This window comes from Toxoplasma gondii, chromosome XI (assembly GCF_000006565.2).
Source record: "Toxoplasma gondii ME49 chromosome XI, whole genome shotgun sequence".
Classification (NCBI taxonomy): Eukaryota; Apicomplexa; class Conoidasida; order Eucoccidiorida; family Sarcocystidae; genus Toxoplasma; species Toxoplasma gondii.
This window is the reverse complement of record NC_031479.1, coordinates 4,519,151-4,538,020: the sequence shown is the minus strand read 5'-3', so window position 1 is coordinate 4,538,020 and position 18,870 is coordinate 4,519,151. Positions and strand designations below refer to the sequence as shown.

Genomic DNA, 18,870 nt, shown 5'->3' with positions numbered 1-18,870 from the left:
CGGTTTCCCGTGACAAGCTAGCTCCCGCGCTGGTCGTAGGCCCTCGTCTCTGTTGCATGCGCATATCTGCCGCAGCACTTTGAAAACTTCCTTCGCCATTTGGAGACACTGGAAGAACAGAAACCCTCTGAATATCATGGAAAGATTGCCTGAGATTCCCTCGAGTGTATTGGAGAAACTCCCCCGATTTTCTCGGCAAGCCACTGTCGCTGCCGACTCAACTGTGTAGAGTCCGGCGGTGAGCAAATTGCCAAGCTGCTAGTTGTTTTTGATATTTCTGCTTTCCCTGCATCGCGCAGTTCCTTATCTCTTAGGGGTTTCTTCGGTGAGGAGAACTCCTTAAAAAGTCTTCCGTTTCATGAATCGCTCATTTCACCGCAAGATCTTTGAAACTTGACTCCGTCGTTACCCTAGTGCAGAAGTCACCTCGCCGGCACGGACTTCATCTGAAAGCCGACGGTGTGTCGATCTGCCGGACATTTCCTATTCGTTTCCGTTCTCTTTGTGTCCCACAGTTGATGAGCTTCGTGATCACGTGGTGAATTTGTCAAAGTCTCTTTGTGGGCGCGAGAGGAAAACGACAACAGAACAGCAGCCCTCCGGTTCGGAGGTGGCTTTTGCCCTTTTTTTTTTTTCACGAGCCCGTCTCGTTTGTCAAAATTCGTCGCTCGCTCCATCTTGAACTACTCCGTGGAGCGGAGGATCCACGTTTGCATCTTCTTTTCTTCGTTACCTTCCAATCCTCTGGAGATCCGGCACAGTTACGTCTCTTACAGGTTTCCGCGTCGCGAACCGACGCCTCCGATTTGTTTAAAAACAGCAGAGACACGTCGCCGCCACTCCCTTGAGCAACATGCCGGGGAAATCTTGTCGTTCTTCACAGCTCGCGGGGCCAGGACGGCTTCTGGAAGGCCGTTGAAGCAATCGTTTTATGCACGAGAGTTCCACAGAATGCCTTCTCAACCTGAGTTTGTGGTTTCCGTCGTAAACGTCAACTTTTCTGAAAATTCAGCCGCGAAAAATTGGAAATATGTCGGTCAGCGCACTCTCTCCGTCTGACCTGGGTCTGTCAGGAAAACAAACAGATAAGGATACGCGTCTACCTCAGAACAGTCTCTTGTCTCAACGCTCCAAACGTCGCATTCCACGTGGTTTTTCATTCTCTTCTCCGATTATCTCTCCAATGCTTCGGGATGCGTCGCGCCGACGAGGGCATCCACGTTCCAAATTGCTTCTCTAATTTACGTCTTCCTCGATTCTCCTTTTAACGCTCCTCCTTCGGCTTCTCTCCACTTTTTCGTTTAATCAGCGCCACTTGTCTCGTTCACTTGTGTCTCGTTCCAGCCTTTGTTCCCTCCCTTGTCCCTGCCTCTTGCTCATTTTATTTTGTCGTCCTCATTGTTCTCCGTTTCTGTGTCGAGTACCACTGCCTCCTCGCCCTTCGAAGTGTTGTTCTCAAGTCAATCAAAATCCCCATTTCCCCATGGTTATTCAGTGGCTGTGTTCCTCTCGTTCTCTGAAGAGGCCTTGTAGTGCACAGGCTGTGTTCGATTGCCTCTTCAACGGTATCTCCTTCCTGGAATCATCCCTAGAATCCTCCGTTCCCCCTCCCTGCGCACGGCGAGCCTTTGCTCGACAAAGTTTCGCCAGTCGCTTCTCTAACAAGCCATTCAGCTCGGCTGTTCCTCTTTAGACCGCCTGCCGCCATGGCGCTCGTCTTGCGCCTGATGGGCGGCGCCGCAGGCATGGGAGCGAAAGCTGTTGGAGGCGCCTGCTGTGAACTGGGAAGCGCATGTTTCCGACAAATCACCAAGGGTCTGCCCCATCCGACAGAATGTGGCTGCTTAGGTACGTCTTCGTTTTCGGATCTTTTCCCTTTTTTTGGGAGGAGTTCGTCTTTGTCACACGCTGTGGTTCTCAATCTGCAGACGATCTACCTCCCTTGTCACGGCTTCGTACGAGTCGCCGCGACACTAACGATTCCGGCCTCAGTTTGCTGCGTTGGGTCTCACGTATCCTACAACGGGCTTGACACTCTCTGCCCTTGTTCGGTGCAGTCTTTTTCTTGCCGCTTCGGAGAGGCAGGAAGGACAGGGGGACGCAGACAATTGTGCATGGCTATCGGCGGTGCCTCATGCGCCCCCGTGACGACAGGTGATCGTCCCTGTCCCTTGCGTTGCTCGAATGGCCTATTGGGGACATGTCTGTCTCTCTCACGGATTCGAGGAACCACTCGATGGCACCCAGAGTCAACTGGAAAAGGAACTCGCCTTTCTGTTTGTGTCGTCTTTGCCTCACTGCGCCTCCACGCGAGCGACGAATGTGCACAGGAAAGAGGGTGCCGACGCTCTGACGTCTCTGTTTCTCTCGCGAGTCTGGATGCGTTGCTGGCTTCTTCAGGTTCTCTGTTTTTCTATTTGGGGATCCACGACCACCAAAAGTTCAACGTCCTCGTCGAAATCCACGAGCTCGATCGCGTCCCCAAATCCTGTTCTCTCTACATGACCATCGAGGCGGGAAGATGGAGCGCGACGTCTCAAGGTACTTCCGCAAAGGGGAGGCGAACGGGTCTCTTCTACATGCCGCTGTGTGCTTTTGGAAAGGGGAACTCTCTCGCATGAAGACTGGGCTCGTTTGTCTCTTCAAGCATGCATCTCCTGGTCCTGTCGGCACTGTCTTGGTCCAGATGTCGGTACTTTACGGCCTCGAGGGTGGAGACCAACGCTCTGAGGAGTCGAGTGTTTCATGGCAAAAGACGAGGGCGCGACGCCGAAGGAAGCCCGGAAACTGAGAAAAGGAAACTCGCAGGGGTCTTGTTCCTTTTTCTCTTTTCGGACTCGAAGGGAACTCAGGCGAACACAAGCTGCACGTACCAGCAAGCGTGTGGGCCGGTGTCATTTGGTTTTTCGGAATCACGTTCAGTGGTGTTTTTCGACTCTTGTCAAGTCGTTTGCGACGAAGGCTGCTCCGTCGACTTCTCTTTGTCCACTCCATCAACGCCAGGACTCGTAACCGAGACAGCGTCAAGGTTTCCGTTTCGTCGGCTGGTCTTTCTCGACTCGTCGTCAATTGGTTCGCTAACTGGCTCTCCTCTGTTTGTGTGCCGCTTCATGCATGCGGTGAACGACGGTGTCTGCGAAATTGCTTTTCAGTCGTGAAGGTAAAAGGACAAGATCAACGCGTGGTCGTCGAGGAGCGACTGATGGTTCACATTCGACAGGTGGATAACGAGGTGAAGATTTTCCTTTTCAAAAAGGGTCTGGTCAAGACGACGCGACTGGCCAACCTCGTGTTAAAAGTCAAAGAAGACATGATCGACAAAAAGTTCCCCAAACGAACCTGGTAAGATCAACGGTTCACGCAAAATGCCATATGCGTTCCACTCGAAAACAGGCGGGAGTCAGAATGTCGCAACCTCCGGATTTTTCTCTCTCGGAATCAACAAATCTGCGTAAATCTTGCAGCTGATATTGCAACTCTCTACATATATAGACGCATATCAATAAATAACTATGGACATATACATTTAAATTCAGCTATATCTTTATGCATATGACGGTGTCTCTAGACAATCGCCGCCTCGGAGTTGACATGTGTCTGGATCGAATCGCAACCACCATTGGTATACAAGTTCTCTAATTGCCGTGAGGGTCAGGTTGGCTGTCTGCTTCAAGGTGCTGGACTGCGCGACGTAGGTCAAGTTGATCAAAATATCTGCGCCGTCTCTGCGACATGCATGCTCTTCAAGCTGTCGTTTGTTGACAGCTTGTACACGTTGCCTTGAGGCGCGTGCAGTTATCTTCGGTATCCAGTGTGTTCACATTGCTTGTTTCCTTGAAGCGAATCAACCGCCGCATCTCGGAACATTTAGGACACTGACTCTGTCTCCCGGTAAAAGGAGACGCAGACAGATAATCTTTGCGTTGTCTTTTCGCTCGTGTTCTGATTTCCCAAGGTACAACATGAAGGTGGAGAACGGCAAGTCACAGCCTCGAATCAATCTGTCTTTGCACAAACGTAAGAAGTTCCTCAAGTAGAAGAACATTGCTGGACTTCCGCGTTTCTTCTTTCCGTCTGCCTCTCCTCGAGTCACCACTCAATTGCCTGAAGTTCCCTTCACTCTCTGCGAGGAAAGGAGTAGAAACGGAAAACCGAATGTTCGCCTGGGAATCTGCTCGATCGAGTTCTGTCGTAGTCACACGGCTTGCACGCTGACAAGGTTCATCGGCGTGGAGAGGACTAGCGACTTCCTTGAATGAAGGAATGTGAAAAACGCACTTCTATGTTTTCACAAATCACGACCCCCCTGTATGTACTTCCCCGATTCTATGTGGACACCATGTGTGAGTGAATATCTCGATCTTTGCACGCTGTCGTGCAACCACACGCAACACACAAATATACACATTCAAATGCACATATATTTACATATATATATATATATATATATATATATATGTGAGTGGGCATCTGCGGCTGTGTGCGTTTTTCCGTTTTTTTCTGGATATCGTGTAAGCCAAGTGGGATCGAAAGGCAACACTGACTCCATAGGACTTCTGTGAGACGTCGCCCTTCTTATAGGACTGTGATCTCGAGGACGGCCGAAGTGAAGGGTGCTCGAGTAAAGCCTCCACATTCAGTGGGACTCTGTGAAACGCATTTTGTCTCTATGTTTCTTCAGTAGATCCAGGTTTGCCAACGAATCAATCGCCTCTCCTACAGCAGGCTATGTTGATTGCACAGCAAGAGGCAGATGAAAAGGGAGAAGAACTTAAGCTGGTGAGAGCCGCGAGTGAAACGCATGAGGGCACACTCATCTGCTAAGCATAGGTTTTATGGTTCTTCACTTTGAACGAGACGCATTCCACTGTCTTGGTCTATTCCCCGCCCCCTTTCTTTCAGCTTCCGTTCCTTCTCTACCTCTTATTTCGTCTGCTGCTTTGTCTACCTGTCTCCTTCTTGTCTGTCTCGCACTGGTTCTGTTGATCCCGCATTGCATCTGCCCATTCGATATTATAAAAGGCACATCTACTCGTAAACCGACCAATCTGTCAATCTGTCTCTCCATCTGTCTCCAGCTCTACCTCTCTGTCTATATTTGTCAATCTATATCCTTCTATCTATGTGTATATAGCTATCTTCTCGAACTCTGCGATTGCCTCCGATTCATCTGTGTAGACGACTCGGTGTGTACTGTAGATTCATGTATCCTTTGCTTCGGTCATCGAAGAGGCGAAAACGTCCGCAGTTGTCTTTTTACTTGAGGCTGAAAGAGAAAGGATGCTTTATTTCATATTCGATTTATACACAAAAGGATATCCGTCGGTACTGGACGAACGGAGGGTCTGTGTCTGTGTCGCGAATGTTCAAGAGAGTCCGTGGTTTTTCTGTTTCGACTGATGCTTTCCCTGACTTAGTTCACCATCGAGAGTGACAGACGAGTCGGCGCGAGGTGACTGTTACATCCATCGTCACCTGGCTTCAGATACGTCGGAATTCAAGCGTATGTGCTGGAGGGAGGTGGAGGCAGAGACGTCGAAGCGTCCGTGTGTCGTAAGGGCTCCATGTTTGACTTTGTTTTCATTGATTTTTGAAATAAAACTCCCCTTCGCTCTGTGCAGGACTTGGCCAAAATGACAGCGAAAGAACGGCTGACGTTTTTCTCGCAAGTGCTGGAAGGCCCTCTGGAGAGACTCAATGCAAACGGAGGCGCGTGCATGCAGTTCTACTACAAAGCCGTCGAAGTGAAGCCAGGTAATCTTTTGCTCACCAAGAACTCCCTTAAAAAGAGAGGGTTTACTCCCATATGCACCACTCCCGAACTCTGCATGTCTGATTTCTTGAATGGTTTTTCTCTTCCGGATACTTCTCTCTCCTCGTGCATCTCCGTTTCCTGCTCGCGTTAGAATTATACTTTCCTCTCAAGGTACGCTGTTGTGTCTTTACGTCTTGTCCCTACTTCTTTCTATATCTGTTTGTTTTTTATTTATGTATACGTATATTTATTTTCTCTTGTATATTCGTGTTCGTTTCGAATCTCTCCGTGAACGTGCGTCTCTTTGTCCATACATGCACCCGAAGCGTGGTTTCGCTGAGTTTTCGTTTGCTGTACGGTCACTATGTCTTGCCTCAAGAAGGATCAGAGTGAGTGGCGAAGAAGAATAGAGAAGCTGGAGATCGTCCCCCAATGCTTGTCGGGGCCCATCGCGTTTCTTTGACCCAGATAGGCGCACGGTCCTCACATCCCATTTCGCATGTTCACAGGATTCACAAGTCGATATGCATACCACATCACCGCTAAGTATTACTCACGCATTTAAAGACACATGCATGCATGCACACACTATATAGGTATGGCTATGTATCATTTTAGATGTCGATACTGGTGAAAGACACACCCTTCTTCCTCTTCAGCAAGTCCTCAAACCCCATCCACGCTGACCTGTTTCGGAGGATCCTTCCCCCCTCCCTCCTCCTCCCCCTCGATGCGTTCGAGCCGTGGACCTACACAGTGCCGCCTCTCGACTTTTTGCATGCGTGCATTTTTCTATGTGCTGTTAGCATCCACTGCACTGATCTGTCTAGTCGCGGTGTTCCCGGAATCCGCGAGAGAAGCGTCTGTTGCGAAACAATGCAAAGAATCAAGATCCTTCGTGAAGTCTTTCAACATGCAGCCATTACTACCACAGTGCGACATTCCATAGAATGTTTAGGCATTTGCATCTGTGTACGTAATCACATGCGCCAGTAGCTTTTAAATCTGCTGCACTATGAAAGGGCATATACATATATATATATATATATATATATATACATACATGTATAGATATACAAATATATAAATATATATATATATATATATATATATGCGTATCTGTGATAGTTATAGTTTCCGTTTGGATTTGTGTATGGATATCGTTGTAGGGAGTGAAATAGTCAGGGGCACACGTATCGATAATTGACATTTCTATTCTGCTTACGCGGCATTCCATGCACATTTTCGGAATGCAGATTCGACTCGACTCAAATCAGCTAGTATCTTGTGGGAAACAACTGCAGCTGTGTGGGGTGTGATGCCAGCCTGTGTATTCGGTGGTGGGTGCATGCGCCCATGCACGCATGCACGCATGCCGTTGTGTCTGTTTCATCGGAAGCTCTTCTCGCAGCGGTTAGGAAACTGCTTGCGAATTGTTTCGATGGGGCCTGGGACAGTGTGCTGCGTGGTGGAGAAGCCTCGCAGTCGTTTCCTGTTTCCAAAGACGGCGCGGACCATAGAAACTTGATCTCTGCATCTCGCATGTGTTGAAAGGCGCTCTCGACAGCTTCACGGCCAAGCAGGGAACGTGGACAGAGCACTACTTCCAGGTTGTCGAAGTTAAACCAGGTGAAATACCGCTTCCGGAATCGGAAACGTCAATGGTGATTGCATCCCCCCGCTCGCCACGCTTCGTCGCATGGTGGGGTTTGAGTTTTTCTCTCTGAAGACCGCGTTTTCCCTACGCGTGCGTGAGCTGCTTGCTGGTGCAATTCTGTTTAAAATCAATGCACGGCCGTTTTCCTGGACAAGCGAAAGGCGTCGGGTGGTGGGGCTCACTTTGCCCTTGTACGCCGTTGCATGAATTTCCTGCTGTTTCGTGACGCAGCTGCATGCGATTTCGCTTGTCGCGTTCTGGCCTGCATGGTCAAGGCCGTTTCCGGGGGAGCATCTCGGGAGGGGGGAAAGGACAACAACAGAGGTCTCCCTCGCCGGACGCCGTCCACGGAGGAAGCCGAAACTTACAGCAGCTTTCTCAAAGGATGCGGGATCCGGAGAGAGTTGTCTCGAGTCCTTGACGCAGGCATTTCGTCCTGTCTTTGGTCACGAATCCTCACACGCCTTTCCACTGTCGAGACACCGAAGTTCACTTGTTCGCCCCTCATTCAAAACACTTTAGAAATGAATGGCGTCCCCACTTCTACGTCTATATATATATATATATATATATACATATATACATATATATATATATATATATTTATATGCGTATGCATTGGTGTAAGTGCATGCTTGCATATACATATGTAAAGGCATGCCTGCATACCAGATGTGCCTCAGTCGGACTGTGAGTCTCCACACTTTTTGCTGGTGTGTCGCGGAAGGAACGTTCAAATTTTGACAGGAGATTTCTGGGGTGGTTTTCCTTTCTGTTTCTCTCTGTGAGTTCTCCAATGCCTGCCAGCGTCGAGACTCTTGAGCCGAATCAATAGGCTGTTTGTGTTGTGTTGCAGATCGCTGGGAGTGGTGCTACTGGGAGAGCGCCGCCGCGTGCAAGGAAGGCAAGGAGAAGGAAGGCAGCATTCCGTTTCTGGCGATCAGTCTCGTGCTTCCGGATCGGAAAAACAGGAACGTCTTCTTCGTTCGCTACCACGACAAAGACAACCAACATGACGTTTTCTTTCGTCGAGTAGACCGCGACAGGAACTTGTGGTCAGACGGTTTGTACGAATTCATCGAAAAAGTGAGTTTGCCGGAAAACAAAGTGCATGTCGATTTCGTTCTGCGGACTGTCTTTGCTCCCGACGCTCTTAGACACCCCACTGCTCGATTTGGGAGAGCAGGTCTCTGTGCCTCCCTCCCTCCCTGATTGGTTCTGCGAAGCGGAAATAGATGCGGTGTCGCATACAGTTAAAAATATGAACTCTTTTCTAACGAGCTGATGCTGGTTTTTTCGTGTGTTTGTTGCACGGAACTCGGGCAATCGAGTTTGAGCTGCTTGTCCTCGGCGAACATTCGTGAACTTAAAAGATGCAATCATCTGGACTCTCACGCCTCACCCCAGGCACTTTCATTCTCCTCGATGCTTCTTGCAGTGTGTGTTGTCCTGTCTTTGTTCATTGCCGATCTTCCCCCGGAGATACACCCACCATGGATGAGCGTGCTCTCATTTGGGCAGACGCAAAGAGACGAACATACACGGGTCTCTGTGGATCTGTGATCTGTCTGTCTCTACCTGTCTCGGTGCAGGTGTATGTTGATGCGTATACATGTATGTATGTATGTATGTATGTATGTTATGTAATTTGAGAGATAAACCTGTGGTTCCGTCGTAGGTTCAGAAGAGGGGACGATGGCTGGAGTGCAGCGGTGGTGCTCGCGATTCCGATTACACACAAGAGCTCGCAGGGACCTTCGCCGCGTTGGCAAGTTTTTTATTTCGTCGTGTCTCTTCGCTGTTCAGCTTCGCGCGTATCGCGAGACATGTTCGACGCGAGTTCCCTCGCAGAAGGGCGCAGACGGAGAGGAGAAGAAGAAGAAGAAAAAGAGACGAGAAGACGGCGAAGATTCTTCGGGTGGAAAGTCTCCCCGGAAGTCCGGGGGCAAGAAATCGAGACGGCCTTCGACATCTCCTCGATTGGATATATCGAGTAAGGCGAAAGGATGCCGTTTTGGCGTCGCTCTTTGAACGTTGGAGAACGACCGCAATCTCCTCCTGTTCCATAGCACCAATAGGGTCGGGGAAGAGGACGAATCTGCATATTTGATCATCTTTCCTGTTCACCGTGGTATTTCACAGGTAGAACAAATAGGGACATTCGAGTCCCTCGGATTCGGCAGCAGATGCCAGCTACGAGACACAAACCTTCGCGTATTGTGTGTGCGTGCCATGCTCACTGTGCTGCTCGATACAAAAGGCGTAACGCTTGCACACACGAAACGCTGGTGCTCCGTTTATATCTCTGAAGCGGATTTCGCTTCTCGAGTGGTTGGTGAACACAGTTTTCTCTTGCGGCCCTCCGCCAGCTGCAGGCCTGTGTGTCAGCGTCGATGTCCTGCATCGAGAACTGTCTCTGCCGCGGCGTCTTTTGAACACCAGCTTTCTCGCAGTCCAGCAGACGAACAGAGAGGTCCGTAGTCTTTCACTGCGTGCGTGGGCGTCCTTGGCTAAATGAGGCACACATGCAGAAAAGCGTTTCCAAGAGACCCGCAAGGTCTCACGATGCAGAGGACTGAAGCAAAACACAAGTGTCTCTGTCTTTTGCTCCACGCAATTCGTTCAGCTGCGCGGCGACTTCACAGCCCCCGTGCTCAGGTTCCGTCGAAAAGTCCCTGCGCGCATCAGCAGATGTATGAGGAAGTGATGATCTCCACCCAGTCTTCTGTCGTCGGAGACGAAGAACCTCAAACGTAGTTTCTTTGAGTTTTTGCTTGAAAACAGTGGTGGACGTCTCGAGATTCCTCGGCGCTGAAGCTTCCCGCGGCAGACACCCGTAGTCTGACGACGGCTTGCCAACGCGCCGAGCTGAAGTCTCCGTTCTGCGAGGAAGTCCGCCGCATGGGGGGGGGCCTGTCGCGGCGCATGGCAGCGCTCTTTCGCCGCTCGGAAACGTCCAGTTTGAGCTCCACAGAGCTCTGCGATTTTTCCTCTACAGACGCGTCGTGCCGACAGCGTGGCGAAACGACCAGATCTGTTTCGAGATTCACTGCCATTTTTCTCGAAAGGGGACTTTGAATGCAGAGGACTGGCGGGGAAGCAAAGGGAGGAAAACCAACGCTTCTGTCATTTCACACCAGGCAGGGATTCTCTCTAGGAGAGGAGACACCAATCCCTCAAAGAGGTTCGTGCTCTTCTTCATTTCGTCATAAACAGTATCGAGGATGCCCCCTCGTTGTGCATTATTTAAAAAACTGGGAAGGTGTCTGTTCCTTTCTGTCGTCAAACAACGGCGCTTTCCGGCGCGCACTGGTGTACTGACTCTACAGCATCAAAGAACGTATCGGTTTCGGTGTCTTCAAATTCTGTACTCTTCCCCTCACACCATTGCAGGCTCCTCTCTGTTCTGCATTGCCATACGCTGTACAACAGATCCCTGCCGCGTTCCGTCGCATTGTGCTTCTCTGGATCTTCCCTCCATTAACCTACACTGATTTTGGGGCATTCAGACGTAGAACTTAACGTACATATTTCTCCTTCTTCAGGCAGTGGACGAGCTCTTCTTATCCCTGCAGGAGCGGCTTGGTTTGTAGTTGAACAGTTTCCTTTTTGATTGCTCTTCTCGCACAGAACGACCTGTTGCTTCGAATGCACTGTCTACGATCTGCAAGGTAGACCGTGTGTAGAAACTGTGGAAATCGCTTTTGGGTTGCAGAGACACGTCGACATTGGAAACGACTCTTCGCAGACGGTGGTGGACAAAGAAAACTGAGATTTGCAAGCGTTGCACAAAAGACATTGCTCTGAAGGAAACATGCGTCAAGCCTAAAAAAACTTCCCTCAGGGTGCGATGGCACCGACCCCCCAAAAATGTGAGTGTGACAGTCCCTGCCTTCTGCAGCGTTGTGAAAGCACGGGGACGTCACGCGACGAAGAGGTCTTCATCCACGCTCAGATGAGATCTGTTTCAAACGACGTAGACTTGCATTCTGCGCGAGAGAGTCGCGACTGTCAACGCAGACGTCCGACCTCCGTACATCGGGGTGGCAGTCCGAGATAACTTCCAGGAAAGACTAGGAAAAAGAGAAACACGAAGGCAACGATACACCCGGGTGACTCACCGATGCAGGCTTCGAGCAGGCGCGTGACCGGGAGCAACGAAGCCATGAAAGGACACTGGAAACAAGAAAAACAGAGTGTAGATGCATGCGCGAAACAAACATCGGCGGCCTCTAAATCCCTCGTCCTGCGTCGCCCCCAACAACGCGCTGACCGACAACTCACTCTTCCACTTCCTCTGCTCACAAATCGCGCACAAGACAGAGAGTCGAGAAAACGCGACTTGCTGGAACTCGTCTCTCGATGACATGCCACAAACGACGAAAATCCCCGTTACCGCTCTCCACAGCACACACCATGGAGTCGCGACGCCTCTCGCGGTCCTCGCCTTAGCGCGAGCACGGCAAGAAGAGAGACACTGCACCCAGAAAGGAGACACAGAGCGAGACGCGCGCGCGCCGTCAGCACCTGCATGGCCGCCGCGCGTTTGCGTTTGCGGGACAACCGTGAATCGCGGCAAAAGTCAGCAAAGCGGAAAAGTTGCCAAAGGCGTAGTACAGAGGTCCAAGAATGTCGAAGGCGCGGGATGACACGGATCTCGTCGCGCCGTTCGAGAAAAACGAAGAATACGCCCCCTCGATTCAGATCGGCTTTTTGAGGAAAAGCATTTTCATTTGTGGATGGAAAAACTTTGAAAAACACATGCACGGCAACAAAGTGACGATTTACATCAATGTTTATGTCAAGACAGAACATGTCCGTAGAAAAAAGGAAAAGTGTACACACGCGCAACACAAAACGCGTTTCCTGCTTTATGAGTTTCGTTTTCCGCGTTCCTGAGACCCGTTCTCGGAAAACGTAGGTCCTGCGTTTTCCTCAAAGTCCGCGCTGTCTGGTGTGAATTCGTTCTCCTCCTTCTCTCCTCATCGCCAGAGCGAAGGAAGCCAGTGACGAGCAAGACATGAAGTCTCCCCTGTCGGCTGAATAATTGTGAGGGGCGATTCGTCCAGACACCCATGAGGAAAAGAAACGTCCTTGTTTCTCCTGACTCCTTCCTGTCGACTCACCACCTTAATTCGAGTTTCGTTCGCTCTCTCCTGCTCTTCGTCCTCTACCTTCTCCCCCTTTTCCTACTTCTTTATTTTCTCCCAGATCAACGGCTAGCCGACAGTTCCGCCGCGTCGCGCGACGTCCACTCTCAGGCCTCTCTCGGATTCTTCTTCTCCGGTGCCTCCTCTGCTTCGCCTCCACCCCCAGGTGCTTTCGTCGCCTTCTTCTTTCCGGTCTCCTTGCTCTTCTCATTCTCTCTGTTTGCAGCTGTTTCCTGTTTGCCTTCGGGGGGCTGTGCGGTGCTCTCTTCCTCAGAACTATCTCCGTTTTCCTTCTCCTGGGTCGCGTCGTCTGCGCGCGGTTCCAGCACCAGCCGATCTGCAGACTTCTCTCCACTCGCCTTCAAGAGAGAGAAGATGCCCGGACGGACGGCAGGGGAGAGCGCAGAAGAACCGAGAGAGGCGAAGGACGCGGCGAGGAGGAACGGCGACGGCGGAGGACTGGCGGCCGGCGTCTTCGCGGGAGAAGGTGAAGACGGCGGCGCTCCGCAATTCTGGAAAAACAGAGGGAAGACGAAACTCGTGGAAAGGATAAGGAACAGAAGGGGAGACGCGCTCGGGACTCCGTTGCGTCCTTGAATCCAAACAGGTCAAGCGCAAAATCCACACTATGGAAAAGAAAGGCAGGCACTGTCCGCGAAGGTCCACGGGGGGTCGAGCTGCGGAGAGTAGGCGCCAGTGAAGAAAAAAGAATGAGAGGGAGACGACAAGATGACCAGGACAGAAAGAGAGGAGAGACTGCAAGGAGAGACGAAGGGAGAGGAGACATGCATGAATATGAAGAGAAGGAGAGGAAAAAACAAGCAGACAGAAAAACAAGGATAGAAACATCCCAGAGAGTGGCAGAAGGGGAGCAGTAGATGACGGATTGAGACAGAAGAAGACAAAGCGAATCCTTGCGAGAACGAGGTACAACTCACGACAGACACCGAGAGAAACGTCGAGAAAAACGGATGACCAGATGGGCAAACACTGAAGCTGAGCAACAACGGTCTCCCCCAGCAAACCCAGTGTGAGAAGCGGAAGCGAGACAACATGCTGCAGCAGATCGAGCTCTCGTCACACACACATGGGAGAAAAATTCCACAGGGTGCAAGGGTGTCAAGACACCAGAAAGGTGGAGAGTCCTTCACAGCACGGCCACAGTCGGGGAGAAGGAGATGAGCTCAGGAGAAGGAAGGCGCATAGCAGGCAGTGGAGACACAAAAAATGAAATCGTACCTTCAGCACCATCTGGAAGCTCTTGAACTGGAAGGAGAGATTTCCACGGATTCGGCAAAGCTGGTCCAGCTTTTCTCTGAAAAAGACATCAGAGCACGAAAAACATGGCCAGTTTCGCGCAGCAACGAGACCCATCGAAGACATGTCGCCCATCTCCGTCAAGGCCTGACCCTGCGTTCCATACAGTGCGAGAGAAGCTCTAGGTGCACGCACATCGACGAGGCCAGTCGACCGGACTCATTTCGCTGAAAAACTAATATTGACGTGGACATACATACAGATATCTATAGATAGATATATAGATATCTATATATATAGTTCGCAGGAGTAGAGAGACAGAGAGCTGGTTACAAAAATCGTGACCGTCGCTGGGTGGTCTGCTTCCGTGAAGCGACAGAGACAACGAGATGTCCGTGTCATGCTGCAGAGCAGCTGTCGGACACTGTGAGTCGCCGTGGCGGTGTGTCTCCCAGGGAAAGGGGACCTCGATTGAGGCGAAATTCAAGGGCAGATTCTAGAGAAGACCATTGCGCGACGTCTAGGAAAACTGTGGGAAGACTCTTTGGCGAAAACTGGAGAGAAACTCGAGTCGAGAGAAACACGAAACGCGTGGAAGCTTTAAGAAGCGAGACTGCCCGAGAAAACGCACGCGGAGTGTTCAGCTGAGTCGCAAAAATGGAGAGCGTCTTGGGAAGCTCGAATGAAGACTTCGGGAGGCAAACAGAACTCACCCAATGCGCTTTTGAGCCTCAGCGTTCGGGCAGGAGTCGATCCAGAGAGAGAGGACAAACTCCTTCGCTTTCGACTGGACAACCACGCCGACGACCTCAGGCATTTCGAAGGTTTCCCCGATGCACGCAAGGACCTAAAAAACGCAGCAAACCGGCAAGGGTGGGAAACAAGCAAAGTCGAGCGGTACTCGGGGCTGTTTGGGATACTGCGTTGAAAAAGAAGAGGCCTCAATCGCAAAAGAGCAAACGACAGTTCAGCAACACTCTCTAACCTTCGTCGGAGTGAAGCCAACGTGGAAAGGCAACTGACTGGTCAGAGCGGCCAGTGCACACACGCACAATAAAGAGGAAGAAAAAATAGATCGTCCTAGAGGATATCTAAACCGATTCAGTCCTCTGCATGGAGTCACGGCTCGAGTCATTCCAGGAAACACTTCTAGAGATGCACAGGACCGTACACAGTCTTGCAAGCGACGTTTCTCTCTGCATATAAATATATATATATATATATATATAATATATGTACAAGTGGATCGGCTTATCTCCATGCTTCCACGCATATCTCTCCATAGATATCAGGAGGCCTCCGCATCTCTCGATAATACCCAGAAGTGCGTTTCTCGATGTGCATGCATATAACGCGCAGCTGCCTACCAGCGTCTCCCAGAGGCCGTCGACCGTCCGGGCAGAGCATCCAGGCTTCTTCACCCGGAGACTCCAGCTTCCGCCGCTCGGAAAGAACTGAAAACCCAGCAGAAAAGATCCCAGGGTGAATCGAGACACTCTCGTGGAGACGAGTAAGAAGTGGAAGCCCCGCGGAAAGAACGAAACGCGGCAGGAGACAAAGAGAGGCTCTGAGACAGCGCCGCTCGAAGGGGAGGGCGCCAGACTATCGAAAACAGCGGACAGACAGAAAAGTCGCAAATAGACAAAGAAGAAAACGCGGTGAAAAACGTGGATCCTTCGTCGTGGACAGGAGCGGCGAAAACGGGGACGTGATGGGATCTTCACGAATAGAAGAAATCTTGATGCATGCAGTCCTGCCCTTACCTCCCAAAGCGGCCAGCAGCCTTTCCGAAACAGCTGAAGGAGACACTCGCCCGGCAGCTGAGAGGGCCGCGCCAGACATCGCATGTACCTGAAAAAAAAGGCAGTCGGCATGTCTCCAATTCACTTTTCCGTTTCGGTCACTAGATGATTCCCTTCCTTCTCAGCCGAGCTCCTCACGATGGAGAGGCGAAATCGCAAATCTTTTGTGATTTTCCTTTGAGGAAAAGAGAAAAGTCAGGTGACACTCCGAGACGCACATACGCCAGAGAGCGACTTGTGCGAAGAGAAAGGAATGTGCTCTCCAGGAAACGCGAAAGAAGCATTCAAACAACAAACGACCGCATGCGGCGGAAAAACGTCTGAAGGAGACTCCACATGCACCTACGTCCCCTTTGATCCTGCAAGAGTGCTCGCAGAAAAGCAAAAAAACAAGACTCAGCTGAAGAGACAAGGACTCGCATGTAGACGCTGATACATATGACCCGCATGTTTGTGAGTGCTGTGTCCGTTTACCTCACATCTAAAGGGCACATTTATACACAAACAGATATATATGTATATATATATATATATATAGGTATACATATACATATATATATAGGTATATATATATATATATATAGGTATATAGGTGCATAAATACATGCATATACAGGTACAAATGTGTGTCCTAAACAGCTACATGCACATGTAACTCCGTATGCTTGTCAGGACAGTTTTTTTGACTGCATGAAGGATTAGCAGCGCGTGGGTGCAGCATGCGTTGGCAGCGCCTGCAGAGGAAGGCGAGGCGCAGATCCACGTTGACTTCTTCTCCAAACACGAATGACGAACGGGCCTGTATATCAACGCGAGACAGAGAGAAGACCCAGAGAGCGACAGAGCTCAACTCGTGGACAGGTCGAGACGAGCAGGCGAAAGAAGGACGGTCGATGGTGCGCCTGCGGTGAGGCAGGTTTGAGATGTTGCGGACCTGAAGAATCCCTCGACCGTGGAGAAGCAGCTGAGGCCTCGGAGCCGAGAGGCGTAGACGCGGGTGGTTTCGGGGAACGCGGCGAGAGTTGCGTCCCTGAGATTCTCCATGACCGCCTGGGCCGGGTCGTAGTACCAAAACCGCCACCCTGTCTCCAACGCATGCTCGCCGGCAGGCACATTCTGCTTCTTCACACGAATTTGCTGAGACAGAGAGGAGCGAAAACAGTGGGGAGGAAAAGCAGCAGTCGCGCAGAGAACACACCAGAGGAACGCGGCGAGTCGCGAGCGGAAACAACTCGACGCGGACAGGCGGGAGGGACCGCAAAGACGACCGGAGGACGCGCGAGACGAAGCGCCCAGCGAGCAGCGCTGGGCAACGCGAGACGACAGAGGTGAGAGGCAGACTCGCCGTTCGGCGCAGAGGAGCGAAGAACACAGAGGAGAAGTCGCGCGGAAGAGAACCTCGCACGAGGTGAGAGAATGAGATGAACTGCGCAGAGCACGAAGACGCACAAGTAAAGGCGAGGCACAGAAGACGAGAACTGCGACAGAGAGAACTTCAGAGACTTCGCAGAGAGAGGCAGCAGTCTGGAGACACAAGGCCAAATTGGGGACCCGAGGGTCGGAAGGGAGACAAGAGCGAGCACGAACGCTGCGCAAGAGAGTCGCAGAGAAGGAAAGCACCGAAGGCGAGCGCAAGTCCAGCAGCCGTTTTCACACATCCACGACAGAGAGCGCGGTGAAAAAAGAAGGATACACAAAGAGATGTTTTCTCGCCGCTGTCTCTCCCTCGCCTCTCTCCTTACCCCGTGCGACTGTCTGCCCGGCAATGCGCCGCGCTCTCTGCCGCCGAACTTCTTGGCCGCGAGGACGGGGGATGGCACATTCTTCGGAAGTTTTCGTTCTTTCTTCAGTTCAGCTTTCGGCGAGGACCATGCGACTGTGGGCGACGTCGGGGGAGTGTCGCTGGCCTTCCGCGGCCTCGGTGCAGCGACAGGATCGGCCCGCCACGAGGCCTTCTCCTCCAGTGCATCCTCGGCCAAGATCTCCTTCTTCTTCCTTGCCTTCTTCTCCTCGATCGCCTTCTCCTCCACCTCCTTCTCTGTCTCCTCCTTCTTCTGCAGCTTCTGCCTCTCCTTCTCCTCGACTGACGCGAGGGGGACGGCGACGGCCTCCTTCATCGTTGCACGAGCCGTAGCAAGAGGCTCCGACGGCGGCGCCGGTCGAGACGCAGGCGGGTCGACCTTCGAATCGTAGGCCACAAAGGCGCTGGAGAGTCTCTCGAGCGTCTCTCGAGAACTCTACCGGGTCGCCTCTTCGGAAGAACAGCCACAGAAGGCCGACGCTGAGAGGATTTGGAGAAAGCGACGCAGAGAGACTCCGACGCCGAAGCAGAGACACCAGAGAGGCACAGGAAGGAAGACGCTCACTTCAGAGAAGGTTCGCGAACTGGGGACGCGCGGAACACGCGAACGCTGTCGCTGGAGCACATACACAGAGACTGGAACAGAGGAAGGAGACGCGTCGACACCAGATGTGTACGAACAGCTGCGAAACGCGGACGGACGAAAAAGTCGAGAGAGAAGCCGCGAGATCAATTCGTCGCAGAGAGGCAGACGAAAAATACGTTTTGGGGACAAAGGGGAATCCGAAGAGGCAGAGCTGTCTCGCCTTCTTCTCGCTGCCTTTCACTCACGCGCGTTCCTCTCGCGCCTGTCTGAGAAGCTCGAGTCGCTTGTCGTCAGAGGATTTCTCCTCAGCTGCGGACGCATCCCGTGACGGAGTTCAAACTCGGGCCGCTGTGCAGCGCCTAGGCGCCTTCGAGAGACAGGGTGCCCTTTCAAGGTCTGCGCGTTAACAGGCCGAGTGGATCGACGAGTCGAAGATCGACCGCGACAAAGAGAAATGCAAAATGGCACAGACGAGGGACGCGTCAAAGGCAGCAGTCTGCAGAGATGAAGGAGCGTCGCAGAAGATCCCTGGAGCTGTGGAGAGAACTAGGGAGAAGAAACGGGAGGGCGAAACGACCTCGCTGTTAAGCTTCGGAGTGGGCCTCTTTTCCGCTCACACTGGAACGGCGAACAGCGATGGTGCGGACAGAGACGAGGAGCTCAGAGGCGCCGGTCGCGTGCGTCTTATTGAAATCCGGGGGACTCGACAGAAAAACGAACGCAAACAGAGAGACAAGTTCCGTTTCGTCGCGGAGAGCGCTCTACGTCGTCGGCAGAGACACCCTCGAGTCTCTCACTCGCTCTCAGGGGGTCCGCAGACGGCGTGGGTACACATGCAACAGCACCCGAGACAGGCCTCTGG

The 18,870-nt window shown here is 51.7% G+C and overlaps 2 protein-coding genes across 2 annotated transcripts; one reads left to right on the top strand and one right to left on the bottom strand.

Moving 5' to 3' along the window:
- Positions 1-11,024, top strand: TGME49_315160 (hypothetical protein). The gene is made up of 9 exons (XM_002364655.2): positions 1-1,848; positions 2,401-2,541; positions 3,153-3,342; positions 3,956-4,017; positions 4,682-4,779; positions 5,622-5,754; positions 8,269-8,498; positions 9,219-9,405; positions 10,039-11,024. The coding sequence occupies exons 1-9, from the start codon at positions 1,707-1,709 to the stop codon at positions 10,167-10,169; spliced, it is 1,314 nt and encodes a 437-aa protein (XP_002364696.1). The 5' UTR covers positions 1-1,706; the 3' UTR covers positions 10,170-11,024.
- Positions 10,812-18,725, bottom strand: TGME49_315150 (eukaryotic initiation factor-4E, putative). Its single transcript, XM_002364654.2, has 7 exons — positions 17,364-18,725; positions 16,556-16,758; positions 15,583-15,670; positions 15,187-15,273; positions 14,533-14,666; positions 13,802-13,877; positions 10,812-13,074 (listed from the first exon to the last, which is right to left on the bottom strand). Exons 1-7 carry the CDS (start codon positions 17,736-17,738, stop codon positions 12,670-12,672), a joined length of 1,368 nt encoding a protein of 455 aa, XP_002364695.1. The 5' UTR covers positions 17,739-18,725; the 3' UTR covers positions 10,812-12,669.
- Positions 18,726-18,870: the final 145 nt, after the last annotated feature.

Excerpts from the sequence above, each read along its gene's own strand:
- TGME49_315160 (XM_002364655.2), top strand. The coding sequence starts at position 1,707 with ATGGCGCTCGTCTTGCGCCTGATGGGCGGCGCCGCAGGCATGGGAGCG. Across the intron at positions 1,849-2,400 it reads GACAGAATGTGGCTGCTTAG|GTTCTCTGTTTTTCTATTTG; the intron begins GTACGTCTTCGT and ends TGGCTTCTTCAG. Across the intron at positions 3,343-3,955 it reads AAGTTCCCCAAACGAACCTG|GTACAACATGAAGGTGGAGA; the intron begins GTAAGATCAACG and ends TGATTTCCCAAG.
- TGME49_315150 (XM_002364654.2), bottom strand. The coding sequence starts at position 17,738 with ATGAAGGAGGCCGTCGCCGTCCCCCTCGCGTCAGTCGAGGAGAAGGAG. Across the intron at positions 15,671-16,555 it reads ACGGTCGAGGGATTCTTCAG|GTACATGCGATGTCTGGCGC; the intron begins GTCCGCAACATC and ends CTTTTTTTTCAG. Across the intron at positions 14,667-15,186 it reads ACGGCCTCTGGGAGACGCTG|GTCCTTGCGTGCATCGGGGA; the intron begins GTAGGCAGCTGC and ends TGCGTTTTTTAG.